This window comes from Astatotilapia calliptera, chromosome 8 (assembly GCF_900246225.1).
Source record: "Astatotilapia calliptera chromosome 8, fAstCal1.2, whole genome shotgun sequence".
Lineage (NCBI taxonomy): Eukaryota > Metazoa > Chordata > Actinopteri > Cichliformes > Cichlidae > Astatotilapia > Astatotilapia calliptera.
In genome coordinates, this window is record NC_039309.1 from 8,515,656 (window position 1) to 8,533,749 (window position 18,094).

At 40.6% G+C, this 18,094-nt stretch overlaps 1 protein-coding gene across 1 annotated transcript; it reads right to left on the reverse strand.

Annotated features, from left to right (window-relative positions):
* Positions 1–3,030: 3,030 nt before the first annotated feature.
* On the reverse strand, positions 3,031–8,582 carry LOC113028207 (5-hydroxytryptamine receptor 3A-like). The gene is made up of 10 exons (XM_026178284.1): positions 8,525–8,582; positions 7,023–7,186; positions 6,545–6,589; positions 6,299–6,408; positions 4,613–4,782; positions 4,340–4,500; positions 3,977–4,187; positions 3,702–3,881; positions 3,506–3,609; positions 3,031–3,270 (listed from the first exon to the last, which is right to left on the reverse strand). Exons 1-10 carry the CDS (start codon positions 8,547–8,549, stop codon positions 3,043–3,045), a joined length of 1,398 nt encoding a protein of 465 aa, XP_026034069.1. The 5' UTR covers positions 8,550–8,582; the 3' UTR covers positions 3,031–3,042.
* Between the last annotated feature and the right edge of the window lie 9,512 nt (positions 8,583–18,094).

The window sequence follows — 18,094 nt, forward strand, 5'->3', positions numbered from 1 at the left end:
GTACTGCCTGTAGCAAACACTGAAACTTTTTTTTTTACATTTTAAAGATAAAAAATTAAAAAAAAGTGTAACTGAGACCCAGCAGAGCCGTTGTTGTAGCTTCTTTCATGACAAACCACCCATGTCTTGTGAGCCACAGTGTTTTTTAGCCTCCCTGTACTCCAAACAGGTACAGAGGATGGCTTTAACAATCCTTAAATATGGTCCCCATCCTCTAAGGGGTGAATTTCAGCTTCTTTCCACAGGACGGAGGTTTCTTTTTCCAAGCTGCAGGACAAAGCGTTATAAAAACAGCTTTGTCCCTGTTGCTGTCACTGAATTAAATAAGAACTGCTTTTGTTTTTGATTCAAAACGTTTAAATTACTATATATGTTCTACAGTGAGGTTTATATTTTTCTTTTAGGTATGTGTGTTTTTGAAGGGATGCCAAATGCTATCATTTTTCTGTAAAGCAAATTTACCTTGCCTATGGGTATAAATACAGTTACCTTGAAACACACAAACACAAATTGACTGGTTCTTTAGCACGTTTCTACTCATAGAGCTTAATGCACTTTTTTATACAACTTGCCTCATTCATCCTTTCATATAAGCACTTTTTTAAAAATGCTTTTCATATGTAAGTGATTTCTATCTTGTCCAAGGATGTTTGGCATGCAGACTGGAGCAGACAGGGGTCAAACCACCATCTTTCCAACTAGTAGGTGATCTGCTCTACATCCTGAGCCACAGCAACCCCAACATACTCACAATCACACATAAAAAGAACACAGCAAGATTTTTGTGAAGTTTGTACATCCATTTTTCCCCTCTTAGCTGTGCTGAGTAGTTGATCTACATAACAAATGAGCAAATTATGTTTTTCAACATTTGAAACTGACATTTTTTTTTTCTGCTAAACTGATTGCACACTTGTTGGAAGCTGTTGGAAACCCTTTAATGAAGACTTCTTGACCTGAATTAGAGGTAAAAAAAATTTTTGTTAATTGTCAGTCATTTAGTCATTAAAAGGAAATAGGAATAGGGGTTAAACTCCTGGTCCTGATTTGAAAGTTAATGGACCGAAATGCAACAACCAGGCTTTCTTTTTTTTTTTTTTTAGCAGCCAGATTAATCTATTTTGGACCAGCTGAAGGGAAGCTGGGAAAAGCTTAACTATATGTTTTTTTTGCAATTGAAGGGACTGGCTTCCTTAGCCTATTGACATTTTTGCCACATTCAAAGTTTAATGAAGTTAAACATCCAATCTTTGATGATAATTAAACATTCACTGAGGTAAGATACCTTTTTTAGTTTGTTAGGTGAAGCATACTAATAAAAAGTTTAAGGAGGTGGCTCAAATGTAAAATATAAATAAAATAAAAAAGAACTGGTCTAGGGTTTGACCCTAGACTAGTCCCATCTGCAAATTCTTCAACTTATATTTGTGATTCCAATATAATCATAGAAGAAGTTATAGAAATGCTGAGCGGAAATGGGAAACAAACTTCCATGATCATTACCTTTACATGGAGTGCACTTTATAATTCAAAGAGTCAGTTGGTTGTGCAACAAACACACAAACACACAAAGATATACATAAGAAAAAAATAAAAAGCTTTTTAATGTTTATTCCAACAGGATACAGATGTAAATGAAAGATATACAACACTCATGAACTGCATTGCTTTATATTGCCATGCATATAATGTGATGTGAACTAAAGTTACAGTGAATAAATGTGAGTTCAAAGTGGACCGAAATATGAGGTCCATCACACAGTACAAATGTTATAAAGTGTAGGAAAAGGGGTCTAAATTAGGGCTGGGTATCGTCACTGATTTCTAGAATCGATTCAATTCCGATTCACAAGGTCCGAATCGAATCAATTCGATCCACGATTTGATTCAATTTGATTAGTTTAGATTTGAGATTGCCTCAGACAGTCAGAAATATTATAATTCAGATCATGCATCGGTACATCTCCATATTTTTACATCTATAATAAGAAAGCTGACACTTTCAAGACTTTATCAAAGGTGTGAGCATCACAGCAGAAGCCTTTGTGTCAAAGTAGATGAGGATAAAACACAGAAAAACATGAAGGCGATTTTCCAGGCCTCGGATTTTATAAAAATATTCTGCCGTAGATCAAAAACCAAAGAAAAACGTTAATCAACATATGAACATTACCTGATGCTGCTGAAGTGAAGCAGCGTCAGGGACACAGCTAAGCATTTTGCAATTTTGCATAAATTTAAAAAGATTAAATTTGTTCAGTGGCCTATTGAACAGGAGAAATTAGGCTTTCTTTTCAGAAGAAAGTAAAAGGAAAAAAACAGCGGCGGACAGCGCTGTAAACAACGGCAGACTAGTGCATAACAAGCAAGCGAATAATGCAGAAAACAGATTTTTAGACGGGAAACTGTTCTTGAAGTACAAAGAGAGAGAGAGAGAGAGCGCTGTGCATGAAGTGTGATTTTATCCTGGTGGAAGCAAAACAGCAAAAGTAAGAGGGAGTTCATGACGATGTTTATGTGAAGCCTAGTTTGGGTCTTCTTTTGCTGCTGGTTCGGTCAATATTGTTTGGAGAGAGATAAAACTAACAGCTTTAGAATCTAGCGCTAAACACAGAGCACGGACCGGTCGAAACATCAGAATCAGCGAGCTGTCGGCTTTCAGCCCCGACCGTGTCCGTGCTGTCGGGTGAGAAAGGCGACATCTCACTGATTCTGATCCACGGTCCGCGCTTTGTTTTACGTCTTTGTGCAGAATCCGTGTACCTGCTCTCATTTACTGTTTTAGCTGTTTGGTGGTTGTTGAAATTTTGTGAGGTTTAACATGAGAATAAAATATATTTATATTAAAAAATCGATTCAGGATTTTAATGAATGATATCACGTTATCCAAGCCAGAATCGATTTTAATCGATAAATCGATAATCAAAACCGACCCCTAGTCTAAATGCATACTTTAGACTTGGACTTAATAAAGGAACAGAAACTTTTAGTTAAGTAAAGTTAATCCTCATGCTAATGATTTAAAGTAAAGTAACTTTCGGCCTACTCATCTTCAGCACTGTTCCACAATAAAATCATAATTGCCAAAAACACAGTCACTGTTGTCAAATAAAAAATGACAAAAACCCTGTTGATATGTTTTACTATATTGGTCCAGTAGCCGGACTTCTTGTTGGTACTGTGCAGAGTCACGGTTTTCCTAGTCTCCCGCAGGTCACCCGAGACTTTTTCCAGTGGAAAGAACATCTTCATCAGGTTGCAGCTACAACCCTGAAAAAATAGTTTTGTTGAAATGTAATCAATAACATTACATATACAGCCATTTATAGTCTAGTTGCTGCTACATTTCACACACTGATTTGTTTTCACATTGATTTAGTGAAAGTGTTTACTTTCAACACCCATGTTAGGGTTTAGGATAATCTCTCTCTCATGCAACATGATGTCTTTCATCAGTTTTTATATTTCACTTGAAAAACACTTAAAAGTCCAATTTAACTCCAACCTTTATAGTCAGTGGTGGCAGACTGTTGATTGATGTAGACACAGTTGGTCTTTCATCCACAGATACATCATGAACAGATGCACAATGACTACATCTCTTCATGTCTGGAATAAAAAAAATAGACGGGAAGAACAATGCAACACAGCTAGAATTACATAGATAGGTGACAGACAACGACTGCTACAATTAAGCACACCTCTAAAACAGCTGTGAAAGTTGGATATGTCCTGTTTCTCCTCACAGCACTCCACCAGGCTTTGGTTTCCATCTGTCTCATTATCCTGGGCTGGCGAGTCTTTCTCAATCAGATGCATCACCAAAATTGTCTCCAGGAGGCTGAGCAGCATCAGAGCAAAAACCCCAATGCAATAGACAGCTAAGGAGGGCATCCAGCATGAAAGTGGACAAATCACTTAATGACTTGATAGCTTGATTAATTCACTGCATGAAGTCAAATATGCTCTTCTTTACCTATAAGTGGAATACTGTCTGAAGAGCTGGGCAGAATCTCATTGAGAAGAAGCTGCATCACTGTGACAGCGAGCAGGACAGTGATCTTGAAGCCGAGCTTCTCACCTCCACTGTCTAATATCAGGAAGGAGGCTAAGTCCAGAACCAAGAAGAAGAAGACTGGCAGCAAGAAATTGGCAATGTAGAGGACAGACCTCCTCTTCATGGTAATCTGTCAATTTGCATGTGAGGTGGTTAATCATCCTACTCCTACTCTATATTGGACATGTATTATGGTCACAAAAAGGAAAGTAATGAAAAAGCAGCGAAATTGATTAATGCTTTTTTCCCCATTTCTGTGCAGCTGCTCCCAGAAATACTCACAGTGTAAACAATCATAAGTTGGTTGAAGTCAAATTCATTGACAGTTTTGGTGGTAACTGACATGTTGATAAACAGCCACTCGTATTGTGTCTGCATCACATTTCGAGACCATTCTGTGACCGTATTATTGGTTTCGTTGAATTGTAACTTTATTTCTTCATCTGAAGTGAAACATAAAAATAAAAGATCAGCAAGAAAGAAATATATATTTTTGTATCTGATGGTTTGGGTTTATAACTTCATGAACGGCACGCATATATGCTATGGGCTCACCAGAGTGCATGATAGACTTAAAGGAGAGGTTACACCTCTGAACATCAAAAGGGAATTTGTACACGTGCAGCTTGCAGGTGCTTACGATCACCTGGTCATTTCTGTATTCAACCAAACCACCGCTTTCAATGGAGAGATAAGGACTCGGAGAGGCTTTGTCTCTCTCTGTCCTGTAAGACAGAAAATTACAATCAGTTATAGCCACTCAAAAAAGCAGCATCAGTTATGACAAATAGGTAGACAGAATCCTACTCAAATCTTACTCTCCAGCTGAGGAGGATTAATGCATTAAGCCACCATGTCTTAATTACTTATGTTAGAATCCAGATAAAACCTGCAACATCAAGTGGCGACTTACACAAGAGTTTGTGTTAAATTACTTAATAATTTCAGCTAGAAATGATGGACTAGAAATTCTGACAAAGTTTGGTAACCAATGATCTCTTCCCTCCCAATTGTCCTCAGACACGCCTTTATCCACACCTCATCAAGCTCAGACCACCAGGATCAATACGAATGACCCACACAAACATGCCTGCGTGGGACAAAAATGAACCCTAGGGCTGTTCCACACAGAGTCCAACTGGTAATACCCACACATGGACCACAGAAGTTTTGCCCTTTGTTGCCCTCAAGAGCAAATCATACCTTTTCATCTCTGCTCTGGAGAATACAGCATCTGTTACTATGGAGAATGTACCCCATTAAGAACTGACCCATTTTCGTAGTATAAGAAAAACTAAGGATTTAATCTGTAGTTACTGGATAAGCCATGAGTACCATTCAGAGAAAGTTGGGAAATAGCTTTAAGATGGTGAAAGATGTACCCATAGGCCTCTTCCTTGATTCAGACATGGTCTTTCTTTTTTCATGTAAAGGAGCTACTCTAACTTGCATTCCTCTCTGTGCAGGATGTGTAACTCTTCATCATTGAAAAAGTAGCCACTGGTCTGTAGGAAAAGGCAGATCTAACACAATATCTTTTGGATGTGTTGTTTTAGGTGTGTAAAAAGAAATAGAGCAGTGGGCAAGCAATCTGTCCATAGGTTTGTTTGTTTTTTTGTTTTTTTTGGGGGGGGGGGGGGGGGGGGGGTTGCAAAGGATTTAGCACTAAAACTAAAACTAAAACACTAAAACTTTAGCAACACAAGGATGAACAAGTGCAGGAATATCACTGCGAGATTATCTAAATGACAGAGGGATATCCAAATAACTGAATATTCAGGTGCATCCATATAGATATGTGCTGGACAAAATGGATCTTGGAAAAGGAAGGTTATCATTTCATGTTTCAAAGCCACCTCATGTACCTCATGAATCCTGCTTGGTTTGAGCTGATTGCGCCATGACAAAACAATTATCCAGGACAGCATTTAGTTGCTATTCTTTTTTAATGGGATGGTCAACATAGATATAGTCTTTATTAATGTCTTGGAGGGCTCAACATGACCACATGGACTTGAAGGGCTTGCTGCTCAATTTGCAACATATTTAATGAATTATACAATATCTTCAAGGATAAAAAAAATTAATGATGTTAAGATTTTGAAGAGCAGCATATACGTTTCTAATAATGAATTATAAATGTTCAGCTTTGAGTTTGTTTTTTTTTAGCTGTAGCTTAATGCCTTATTGCTAGTGACTGTATGGTCTGTGTGAGTTTATGTGCATATATGTTAAACTTACATCTCTGAAATAGTTATATCTGGCATCCACAAATATTCAGTAGGAATTGTTATTTGTTTAATTCCACAGAATTGATCTGGATCCCACTTAGTGTACTCGTTTTTCCATGACTAGTCAGAGGGATACAAATAAGAGGAAAGAGATACAAACAAGGAGAAAAAGACAAAAGATGAAAACACGTAATTTCAAGCAATTTCAATTTCAACAATACTGTGAAAATTGATGTATTTGAAAGAGAAAACTCACCAAATAAACCCAAATGTAAGAAATTAAGGTCTGGTCAATTTCTCTCTGTGAACAAAGAAATCAAGCAGTGTTCAAGCTCAAATGGTTGAGCCTGACTTGTGCCACAGTAATCCTAGAAAGACCTGGGTAAGATCAACAGTATGCAGCCTCCAATAGACAAGAAAAACCCAACATCTGGGAAGTCTTAAATGGTCTTAGACAACTAACAGAAGCATAGAAGGCCACAAAAAGACAGACATTGATGTATTCATAGATGAAGCTTATGGATCTCCATAATTAAGAGAATACCAAACTGAGAGAATACATGACATGGAAAACTGAAATTATGCATATGAAGCAGACAAATATGCACCAGTTGAGCAGACTTTTGACATTATTTTATTATCGAAAGAAACAAACTATTTGGTAACAAAAATGTCCATTATCATTTATTCAAACTAAAACACACAAACATACACAAGTAGCTTGAACAACTTACCATATCCAGAATAGCGTAGAGTTTCATGTCAAGCACAACATCTGTATGATGACTGTTGTTTATAATGGGCCGGCTCACAGTGTACTTAATACTGTCTTTACTTAGATCCAGGTGCTGTACAATAGCCTGAAAATTGCAGAGTTTCTCCACTTCCACTTCATTATCTAAAAGGACACATAAAAAGACATTCTTGACATTGATGTTATGATATGAAAACAATAAAGCAGCTTCTGTGCTTTCATTTCAGATTTTCAATTTATTGCAGGTCTGGATAACTGTGTCAAGAAAACAAAAAACAAACAAACAACAAAAACAGACGACATCACTTGTTGGCATGTACAGTACTGTGGAAACGCCTTCAGTCATCTTTATTTTCTTTATATTTTGCTATTAAAAGTGAAGAGATTAATTGAAAGGTTAGCAAGCATACATGTAATTACTGTATATGAAGCAAAAACTTCATTTATAGAATTCCAGCTTGAAATTCAACACTTCGTATAAAAAACAATATTATCCAACATAGTCTGAGCTCTCTTAGGCAAACTTTCTTGTAATTTCTTAAAGTAGTCTTCAGTAGTAGTTTTCTAATCTTCACTAAGGACATTCAAAGCTCTTCTTTGGATGTTAGTGGCCTTTTGTTCTATTATCTGTCATAATGATTTCACATTATTTAATTAATTTCGAGGTCTATCTTTGACTGTTAGTTTTCCATTCTGTGCTTTTGTATCCATTTTATTCTTTTACTGCATTAGCAGTGTGGTTGCCAAGCTAAAAAAAATAAATAAATAAAGATGCTGATCAGCTGCTCCTGTATACCTGATCAAAATCTGACAGTACTTTTCTGCATTCATACTTCAAACAGTTTTGACTGGCTCCCGAACCCCACTGGCTTGAGTGAAGCCCCACATCATAACAAAACCTCCATCATGTTTCACAGTTGGCTGTGGTACCTCTCTGCTGAGCTCCTCTATACATATAGACAAAGGTTTCAATCCAAAAGTACAAATTTTGGATTCTTCAGTCTACAAAACTTGTTGCGACTGATTATCAGTTCTTGTGTAATTTGACATACCTCAGCCTTTTCACCCTGAGCCTCTTGACAGCCTCCATTCCACTGAGACCATTTCTGTTGAGGCTTTGGTGAATGGCAGGTGGGGCTGAAGGGCCAGATCCATCTCTTAGCCCTGTATCAGATCTTTGTTGGATTGTTTTTTGTTTCTTAAAGCCATGAACTTGAGATACTGTTTGTGTGCTCATGTTCGGATGAGGTTTTTGACTAATAGCTCTTTGAGAATTGCTTTGTTGGTGCAAAAATACTATTTTATGTCAGTCAAACTGTGTTATCCTCTGTCATAGGCTTAAGAAAATGGTTAGGTGGAAGTGCTGGAATGAAAACGACTCCCAAGGAGAGAAAAACTGAGAGACTGGAAATAAGAGGTGGCAAAAGACTTTAAGAGAGAGAGAGAGAGAGAGAGAGCGAGAGAGAGAGAGACGCTATGTACCTCTTATAGTGGTCTCACTGGTCATCTGTTGATCTTCCTGTAGCTCTGAACTGGATGCATTTTCAGCTGACAATGAGTGTACTAATTTTTAAAAATAAAAAATGTGTTAATATGACTTGCTTTACTTTAATATGTGGTTAGAATTAATTTGAGGTTTTATTTAAAAATGCAGTGTCATGAATAACTAGGGATGGGTATCGAAAACCGGTTCTTGTTGAGAACCGGTTCCCACTGTTTCAATTCCTTGGAATCATTTGCCATTTTTGCAAACGATTCCCTTATCGATTCCAGTCGCCCCGAATGACGTCACCACGTTGCGGAGCGTCATTTACCTGGCAGGAAACACGGCGCCTAAGCGGCTCAAACGCTCAAAAGTTTGATTATACTTTATGAGAACCGATGACAACAGGGCAACTTGCAAAGTAGATATTTCATTTAAGGGAGGAAACACTACGAATATGCAAAAGCATTTGCTCACAAAACACGCGATGACACGCGTTTTTAATTCCGCTCCGGACTCGTGACTCTCAACCCAGCAGCAGCGGTGACGTTTACACGTCCTCTCCCGTTAATGCGGCAGGTAAATAATCAACTAACAGTGCATATTATGTTAGCGCGATCTGCCTTATTACAAGACCTGCCATTACTGTACATGTAGGTGACCATGATGAGAGAGACAGACAGAGTCTGGCTCAGATGCTGGCAGTTCTCGCTGCAGTCTACCGGTAGCGTCTCCTTTCAGGCCAGGATAGACTAATGTCACCGAGCAGTGACTAAGTTTGTGGTCAAAGGCTTGCACCCATTTGCCACAGCAGATGCCCCCGATTTTTGGTAAGTGAATGTGTTTAATTGTGGGCAGGGACATTACTGGATATTCTTGTGTAATTGCCACAGAACAATTTATGTTATACTTTGTTATTGCTACAGAAGAATGTTGCAGCTTTAAGGCAGGGATGACTCCTGGAGTTGCTTTCTCACTGCATATGCTTTATTTCACAATCAGATCGATTCGATAACAAAAACATACAGCAGCTCCTCTCCTACTCCTAGCCCTTCGCTGCGGTGGAAAAAAGAACGACTTCAATCCCCTTCAAGGAACATACGTACAAAATAGTTTTCCTGATACACCAATGGGGCGTTCAATGCCATCTTGTAAATATGAGTACTCTGGCAGAGTAACAGTTCAAATGAAAAATACACCAGAACAAACAAGCAAACAAAAAAAGAAGTGTGGGGTACCTTTGAACCAATGAACAAAGTATAACAATTTATACTTTTTAACATAACCCGACCCCGTCAATATGTGATATGTCTCACAAGAATATTTATTTTATTATTTTACATTTACAATTTTTTTTCCTGGGGACCCTGTGACACCCCATTGAAGAGCCGTAGGCTGGATCTCTCAAGATCTCACTGTTGGGTTTGTAAGGCCATGTTACTCCTAAATTTCTATCTTGTTCAAAGAGAAGATATAAAACAAAGCTCTGAGCTAATCGACCTTAGTGTTCTCCTTTTTTTTAAAAAAAAAAAAGAATCGATAAGAGAATCGATAAAGAATCGAATCGTTAAACAGAATCGAAAATGGAATCGGAATCGTTAAAATCTTATCAATACCCATCCCTATGAATAACTGTGTGGCAGGCAGGATGCTGAACCAAACACAAAACTCTGGAAACAGTATGAACTCAATTCAATTGCTGAACAATGACAAACAAAGGAAGTCCAAAAACACACACAGAGCGAGATATGAAAATTAAAAACTAGGAATAATGGAACCAAGAAACACAGAGCAGGGGAGCACACAGCAAAGTGAGATGACACGGAAAAGGGCAAGAGGAGAGAATATTTACACAAGGTAAAACAGGTGGGAAACAAATTGGTGAAAATGAGACAAAGGAAATGAAATGAAATGAAAAGCACAAGAAACCAAGACACCAAAATCTGTTTGATTTTGGTGTCTTGGTGTCCAAAAACAACCACAGAGTTAAGACTGGAGGAACAGAATGGGGTCATGAAAGAGAACTAACAAATATAAGGAAACATTATGAGCAAAGAAGTAAAGGCAAAAATATCAGAGACATAAAAGCACAAGAATAAAATCATAAACAACAACTTTGATAAAATCCTTTCACGAAGCCCAAAGCAAACCTTGAACCACAAAACTGAAAAACTCGGGTTTAAGACTCAGGGATTATGACACTAATGGATGTTAGATATCACAGGAAAATATATCGTACGGTTACAGTGTAACCTTGGTTCTCTTAGTGGGAGACTATCTCTCCACACCGTTACATATTCCATATGTACGGAGTACGAGCCCCCTTGGTCGTGGTGTGTGGATATTTCTTTAAGACACTCCAGCACGCCCGGCTACGCCCCACAGCTTACGTATAAAACAGCTGTGTGGACGTGACACCGGTGATGATCAGAACGCATCTCCGAGCGGCCTCACGGTGGAGAGATAGTCTCTCACTAAGAGAACCAAGGTTACACCGTAACCATACGTTCTCTAGCATATCGAGACTATCTCTCCACACCATTACATATTCCATATGTACGGGGTAACTCTCTAAGACACCCCGCGAGGAGACAGTGCACCACCGAGAGTGAAGGTGCCGGGAGTCAGTGACAACGCACCAAGAGAGACACCACCCTGGTCAGGGCTTCGCAATGCGAAGGCCGAGCCAGGGGGTGGAGGCAGCAGTCTGCAGACGCTAGACTGCTCTGAACCGGTCATGCAGGACACAGGACCGCAAGTGATTGGCCGCTCAAGGTCAGCCCGGGAACCGCGAGGCAGACCGGCAGGGAACGCAGCACACCGAGCTGCCAAGTAGCAGCCCGCTGGTCGCATAGGTCTAAGACATGCGGGCAATGCCAGACAGAGAGTCGGCGCTACAGGCTGGAGAACTCTCACTCGCCACAACGAGGTCCGACTGGCGTGTAAGCCGGCGAAGCGGACAACACGCCAGGGGAACACAGCCAGCAACTGCAGGTCAAGCTTTGGATGTGACCCGTCCATCCTCAAAGCCGAAGCCACCCCGAGCTGTTCACAGACAGGGAGGGGGGGGCTGGCAGCCTAGCCGGCATAAGTGGAGGGCTGAGCAAGGCGATGACCCGAAGGTCCACCCCCAGCACCGTCACCACGTGCTTGTCTGTAGACAGAGGAGCCTCAAGAGTGAACTCGCAATGAGACACTCGAGATCATACACAAAGTCCCAGTTACTGGGCGTCCCCGTGCTGGCTGTGTAAGTCCGTGACACACAGGCAAAGCACCAACAGGGAGCCAGCATCGCAGGCTGGGGGACACTCACTCGCTTGCTAAGGCATCAGACACAGCGAGGATCGACCGGCGGGCAAGCCGGCAAATGCGGCAACATGCCAGGAGAACACAGCCTGCAGTCGCAGCAGCCTATATGCCAGACAGAGACTGGCCAAGGAGGCTGGAGAACACACATTTGCTGGCTGACGTATCAGACATAGCGAGGCCCGACTATTGCTGCATTCGCTGGCTTACACGCCAGGGGAACACAGCAAGCAGCTGTAGTGCAGCCGCTGGAGAGGAGCTCCAAGCCAGGGACGCGACCCACAGGTCGCCCCAGGGCCAAGCGGCACAACACACTCGCTGGCTGACTTATCAGACACAGCGAGGCCTGGCTAACACGCAACGGGTGAACCGCCTGCAGGGAGCCAGGCGCTGTGGGCTGGAGAACACTCACTCGCTGAGCATCAGACACAGCGAGGTCCAGCTGGCGCATAAACTGGCAAAGCGTGGGCAATACGCCAGAGGAACACAGCCTGCAGTTGCAGCTGCAGCAGCAGCAGCAGCAGCGGCTTAACTTGCAGTCAGAGCCGAGAAGCCGCCCCACTCGATCAATGACAGGAGCCCTGCTGGCCGTGTGAACCGTGTACTGCGGGCAACACACTAGGCTGTAGAATGCCACTCGCCGCAGCGAGGTGCGACTGGCGTGGAAGCCGGCGAACGTGGGCAAACACCAGGGCAACACAGCCTACCAAGCCACTGTGACACAGTGCCAGGGAGAAAGAGCCTGTCGAAGCATCTCGGCCACTCAGTGGATTAGGCCTGTCCCAGGAGTAGAGCAGCTGACCTGCACCAACCACGATAGGGGAGGTGCTGGTGGCTCAGGCCACTAAGGGCCCAAGTGAGGAGCAACCCAAGGTTCATCACCAGTGCATAGCAGCCACTCTGCAGAGTCTATAGACAGGGGGCCAGCAGAGGGGGCCTGATGAGACACTAACGGACAGACGGGAGGTGTCAACTCACTGAGCGGGCACCTGCTGGCCATGTGACCCACGATACAGGGGAAACCCACTAGATGGAGAGCCAGCGCTGCGTGCTGGAGAACACCCACTCAGCGACTGACATATCAGACACAGCAAGGTCCGACTGGCGTGTGAGTCGGCGAACCGTGGGCTATACGCCAGAGGAACACAGCCCGCAGCAGCAGTACAGCTGCAAGACGCAGGGCCAAGGCAGGGATGCAACCTGTAGGGTCCATTCAACCACGGAGCCGCCCAGCCGTCCACAGACGGGGGGGCTGGCAGTCCAGCCCGCTGATGGCTAAGCGGGGACTTAACCCAAAGGTCTGCCCCAGGGCTAAGCGGTCGCAAGCGCTGTCTGCAGACAGGGGAGCAGCAGGTGTGAACTTCGAAATGAGACACAGTGCGGCAGGCTGGAGAACACTCACTCGCCGGCTGAAAAATCAGACACAGCCAGGCACAGCCACACTGCTCGTGCCTACCGTAAAAAGGCAAAATGCCATTCACAGACATGTTTGGGACGGTGGGCTGCCATACTTCTTCTACCAAGCAAGGGGGCGGGGCCACACGCTAACCAGGAAGGTAGCCGGTGTCGTGCCAAACTAGATATCACCAACAGAATTTGTTTCCCCTGCGTCGGGAGCACACGCTGGACTGTCCAAATCACGGACAAACAGTATCCCACATTGTTGATTTTTAGTTTACAAACACTTCTTATAATGACTAACTACTCCTGACATTTTTGAGATGTTAGCTCTTTATACAACGAAGTTATAGTGGGATACAAATAATATCAGGCTGATCCTGACACAATTTGTTCCCCCTATGTAAATCACGGACAAACAGTATCCCACATTGCTGATTTTTAGTTCACAAACACTTTTTATTATGAAGCATTACTCCTGAAACTTTGGAGGATTTAGCTCTTTATATAGTAAAGTTACAGGAGAATAAAAATAGTTATCAGCCAAAATGTTAATGGTTTGTTAAAATAATCCCATCTGATACCCCGTGAGCAATAAATATATAATTTTCTGTTGTAACCCCCAAACTGAATGGTAATGTAATGATACTAATTTTTCACTTTTTCACAAAATGAATGGTCAAAATGAATGAAGCGTTGGCCGGCACTTAAGCCTGTTTTTTTTTTCGAGGCGATATGCCAGGGAAGGGGGACCAACCAAGGGAAAGCAAGGGCTAGCTAGGGGGTACCAAGCTAAGGGATACCAGGGGAATAGCGGGGAACACCAGGGCACACAGGGGGAATCTACCAGGGGAGAGGCAGCGCCCACGGAGGATGCCGAAGCACGCTCCTGACGGACGCACATTCATACCCCACTCTCAAGGCTCTCTCTCTCACTCTCTCTCTCTCTCTCTCTCTCTCTCTCTCTCTCTCTCTCTCTCTCTCTCTCTCTCTCTCTCTCTCTCTCTCTCTCTCTCTCTCTCTCTCTCTCTCTCTCTCTCTCACACACACACACACACACACACACACACACACACACACACACACACACACACACACACACTCTCTCTCTCTCTCTCTCACTTACACACACAAACACACACACACTGGTGTCACGTCCGCACAGCTGTTTTATACATAAGCTATGGGGCGTAGCCGGGCGTGCTGGAGTGTCTTAAAGAAATATCCACACGCCACGACCAAGAGGGCTCCTACCCCGTACATATGGAATATGTAAAGGTGTGGAGAGATAGTCTCGATATGCTAGAGAACAAATGTTTAAATTAAGTCATTTTACAGTTGACACTGACAATTATCAGTTCAGTTTGATTGCAACACATCTGAAAAAAGCTGGATGGGGAAAAAACGGCTGAAAAAGTAAAATAACAAAAAAGAACTAGCTGGAGAAACATTTTGCAAACCATTAGGTTAATAGCAGGAAGCCAGTGAGCATGATTAGATGTAAAAAGACCGTCTGAGCAAAGCAGATTTTCTCAGAAGTAAAGCTGGGCAGAAAATCAATAATCTACGAAAAAACTGTATTTTAAATAGTAGAACAACTTCAGAATAATATTCCTCAATATAAAATTGTGAAGACTTTGAATGTCTCATCATCTACAGGACATAATATCATCAAAAGATTCTAAGAATCTTAAACCTCTGGGAATTTAAGACTTATCTATAGCAACACATTTGTAGCTAAAGAGTCCAGGTTCCAAAATGCCTGCCTGCAGTCCATCTGAAAACATTTTGTACATCTTCATATTGAATATACTTTATTAAATATACTTAATATATACTTATAATATATACTTAATATACTTAATATACTTAAGTTTAAATCCATCTGAGTTACTAGATACCAGATGTGTTATCTTTCTTTCTCTCTTTCTTTTTATTTTATATCTCTGATCTATTAATTACAAAAAAGTGGAATTTAATTTAGTAAACAAGATATATTTACTGGGAAATTATAGAGGAACCTGTTCTTGCACTGAAATGCAATCTATTACAAGTAAAGAAGCGTTACTGATTGAAATAAAATAAAATATAAAAATATATTTATACTCATAAAAAATAAAGTAAATTAAATGGTATAAATTGTCATCTCCATTTAATTAGAATAATCTCAGCTTACCCACAAGTAACAGCAGGAAGAAGAAACTTGCAATCATTGTAGCCTTGAGAGACCAGAGAGCTTTTTCACCCTCTCTGTGGTGTCTAGAGAGTTTTCTATTTTCCTCTATTGATGTCATAGCCCTGCCCAACAGAGGGTGGGGCAAATTGTATCTATCCTAACAGAGTGGTAACAAAAGCTTAAACACTAATTTGTTTAAGCTTTTGTTTTTAAAAAAAGCCATGGAATTAATATTTTTCCTGCATTCAACCAAACTCTTAATATTCTATTTTCCAGCTCAAACTTTTACGTTCCTGTCATTAATCTCGTTGATTATTGTATTTTCTTTCTATTTTGAATAAAAGTTAACTTTTTTTTAAACAGTATCAATATTTAATCATTAAAAGTAATTGAATCAGACTGATTACATACCAATCTAAACAATAGAAGAGCTTTAACTCTGGCTTTTAATTAAAAACATTAATAGAAAACAATTGAAAATGTGCTGGTATTATGGATGATTATGAATTAAGAAAACAAAACATTTTTTCTAAATTTATTGTCTATTTCCTTCTGCATGTGTCTTTAAATAGATGTTTCTACAGATAAAATTTCACTAATGTTCATTGTACTGGTCTTGTTTGTGGAATTGGTGTGCTTTATAAGAATCTACAGATGATTTTAGAGCATTTTAGAGCATCCAGGTAATAAAGGCATGTGAATCCACAATTCATGTCCAGGTTGTGTAAATGTTGTAAAACTGTATCAGACTTGCAAACAACAGATCCTATGTCACCGGAATATACAAAACTGAATTATATCTAGACAGCCACACATTTCTTTATCATCTTTCAGATGTTCAGATATTTATCAATCAAAGCAGCAAAATATGAATGTGAGGAGAAGAAAACATATTTCAGTGCTCGATCAGGAGACGCAGTTCGGTCCCATTTGGCAAAAAGAGAAAGTTGATAACTGTGATCTTATTGTTGCTTTATCAGTAATCAGTGATCAGACACTGAAAATATTCAAGTTCATTACGTACTGCTGTTCCAATGTCAGCATTCATTTTTATCCATTAAGATATCAGTGCTTTAAAAAAAATCAAGCATGAAAATTGTGTTTTCCTTGCACTAGGAAAAAGCAAAACAAATACATTTATGTTAAAAGAAAGAATTATTATGTGACAGTGTAGTCTGACCCTAATAGGAACAGTACACATTCGTACATTCAGAGTTGTGAGTAGTGCAACCATGCTGAATGGATGTTAAGGTATGCAATTAGGTTTTGCATCTACAGTGAAGTAGGTAGAACACGGACAATGACATTTCCAGGAATACTTACAGTGTAAACAACTATAGACTGACTGAAGCCAAAATGGTTGACACTGTTATTAGTGACTGACATGTTAATGAGGAGATACTCTCACTATCATATTCCTACATGTAAACAGGAATGTAAAAATAACTGAGCAGATCAGGAAGGAATATATATATTTTGTGGTATATGGTTGTATGTGTTCTTGACACCTTGAACACTCATTGGTTTTATAAGCAAAAGAAACACACAAAATATTTGGCAAAGGAAATATCAATATGAAAACCATCAAAAAATCAATCAATGGTTTCATTTCAGTGATTACTTCTGCAATATAATGAGTGTGGTTCATAATAGGTGTCTTCTGACTGTCTTTGCTCCATTTCCATTTCTTCAGAAATCATATCACGCATGCTGTGTCGGAGATTAAATTCATGACATTAAAACAATGAAGCAATTTCCATGCTTTCATTTTTTTCTCATTAAAAACACTGGAACGCTGGTTGTCATCAGGGATCCAAATGACATAGTCACATGTATTTACACTGATTTGTGTTCATACAGTTATGTGTAGCCTATTTGCACAGTAAAGTGCTATGTATTGAGACATAATGAAAAAAAAGTCACCTGATAATTAAAAAAAAACCCACATGAGTGTGTGGTTGTTTTGCCCTTTCCTTTTTGTATTGCTCCACCCCTAGGTCACAAGACTCCTCCCAGTGGGTGTGTTTTAAGTTAAAAGTTAAAGCACTCTCACTAGGAGGGTGGACATTGGTAGGAGCTGATTATTGTCACTATTTCTGGACCACCATAAAACTGGAAGTTGAACCCTTACCCTGTCATCCTTGATTTTTATTCAGTGGGAAGACTGGAGAGCACTGCAGCGACAAATGGTAGGTGGTGTGTGTGTGTGTGTGTGTGTGTGTGTGTGTGTGTGTGTGTGTGTGTGTGTGTGTGTGTGTGTGTGTGTGTGTGTGTGTGTGTGTGAGAGAGAGAGAGAGAGAGAGAGAGAGAGAGATAGAGACCATGTGAGAGATATGTGGGTGTATAGATTTCTTTTACAGACAACACCACAGTTCTCCCTCTGGATACTTGTAATAAAGAAACCTCTTCCTCTTCCACCTCTATGTGATTTAAAGGATGCACTTGACTCAGCTGAAGTGCTTTGTAGGAGTAGGAGTGTAGGATGGATGTGGTTATACTATATCTGAGGATTACGGACTCAGTGGTGTTGCAGAGACTGTTCTTCATGAACTGAAGCATTACATAAGCCATGTGTGAGGTGTAAAATGCCCTTGTAGATGATAGTGATGCAGCTTCATATGATTGGAAAGTATTGGAGGGGAATGCATGATATTTAATCAGGTCATACTACAAATTGATGTCAGATTGG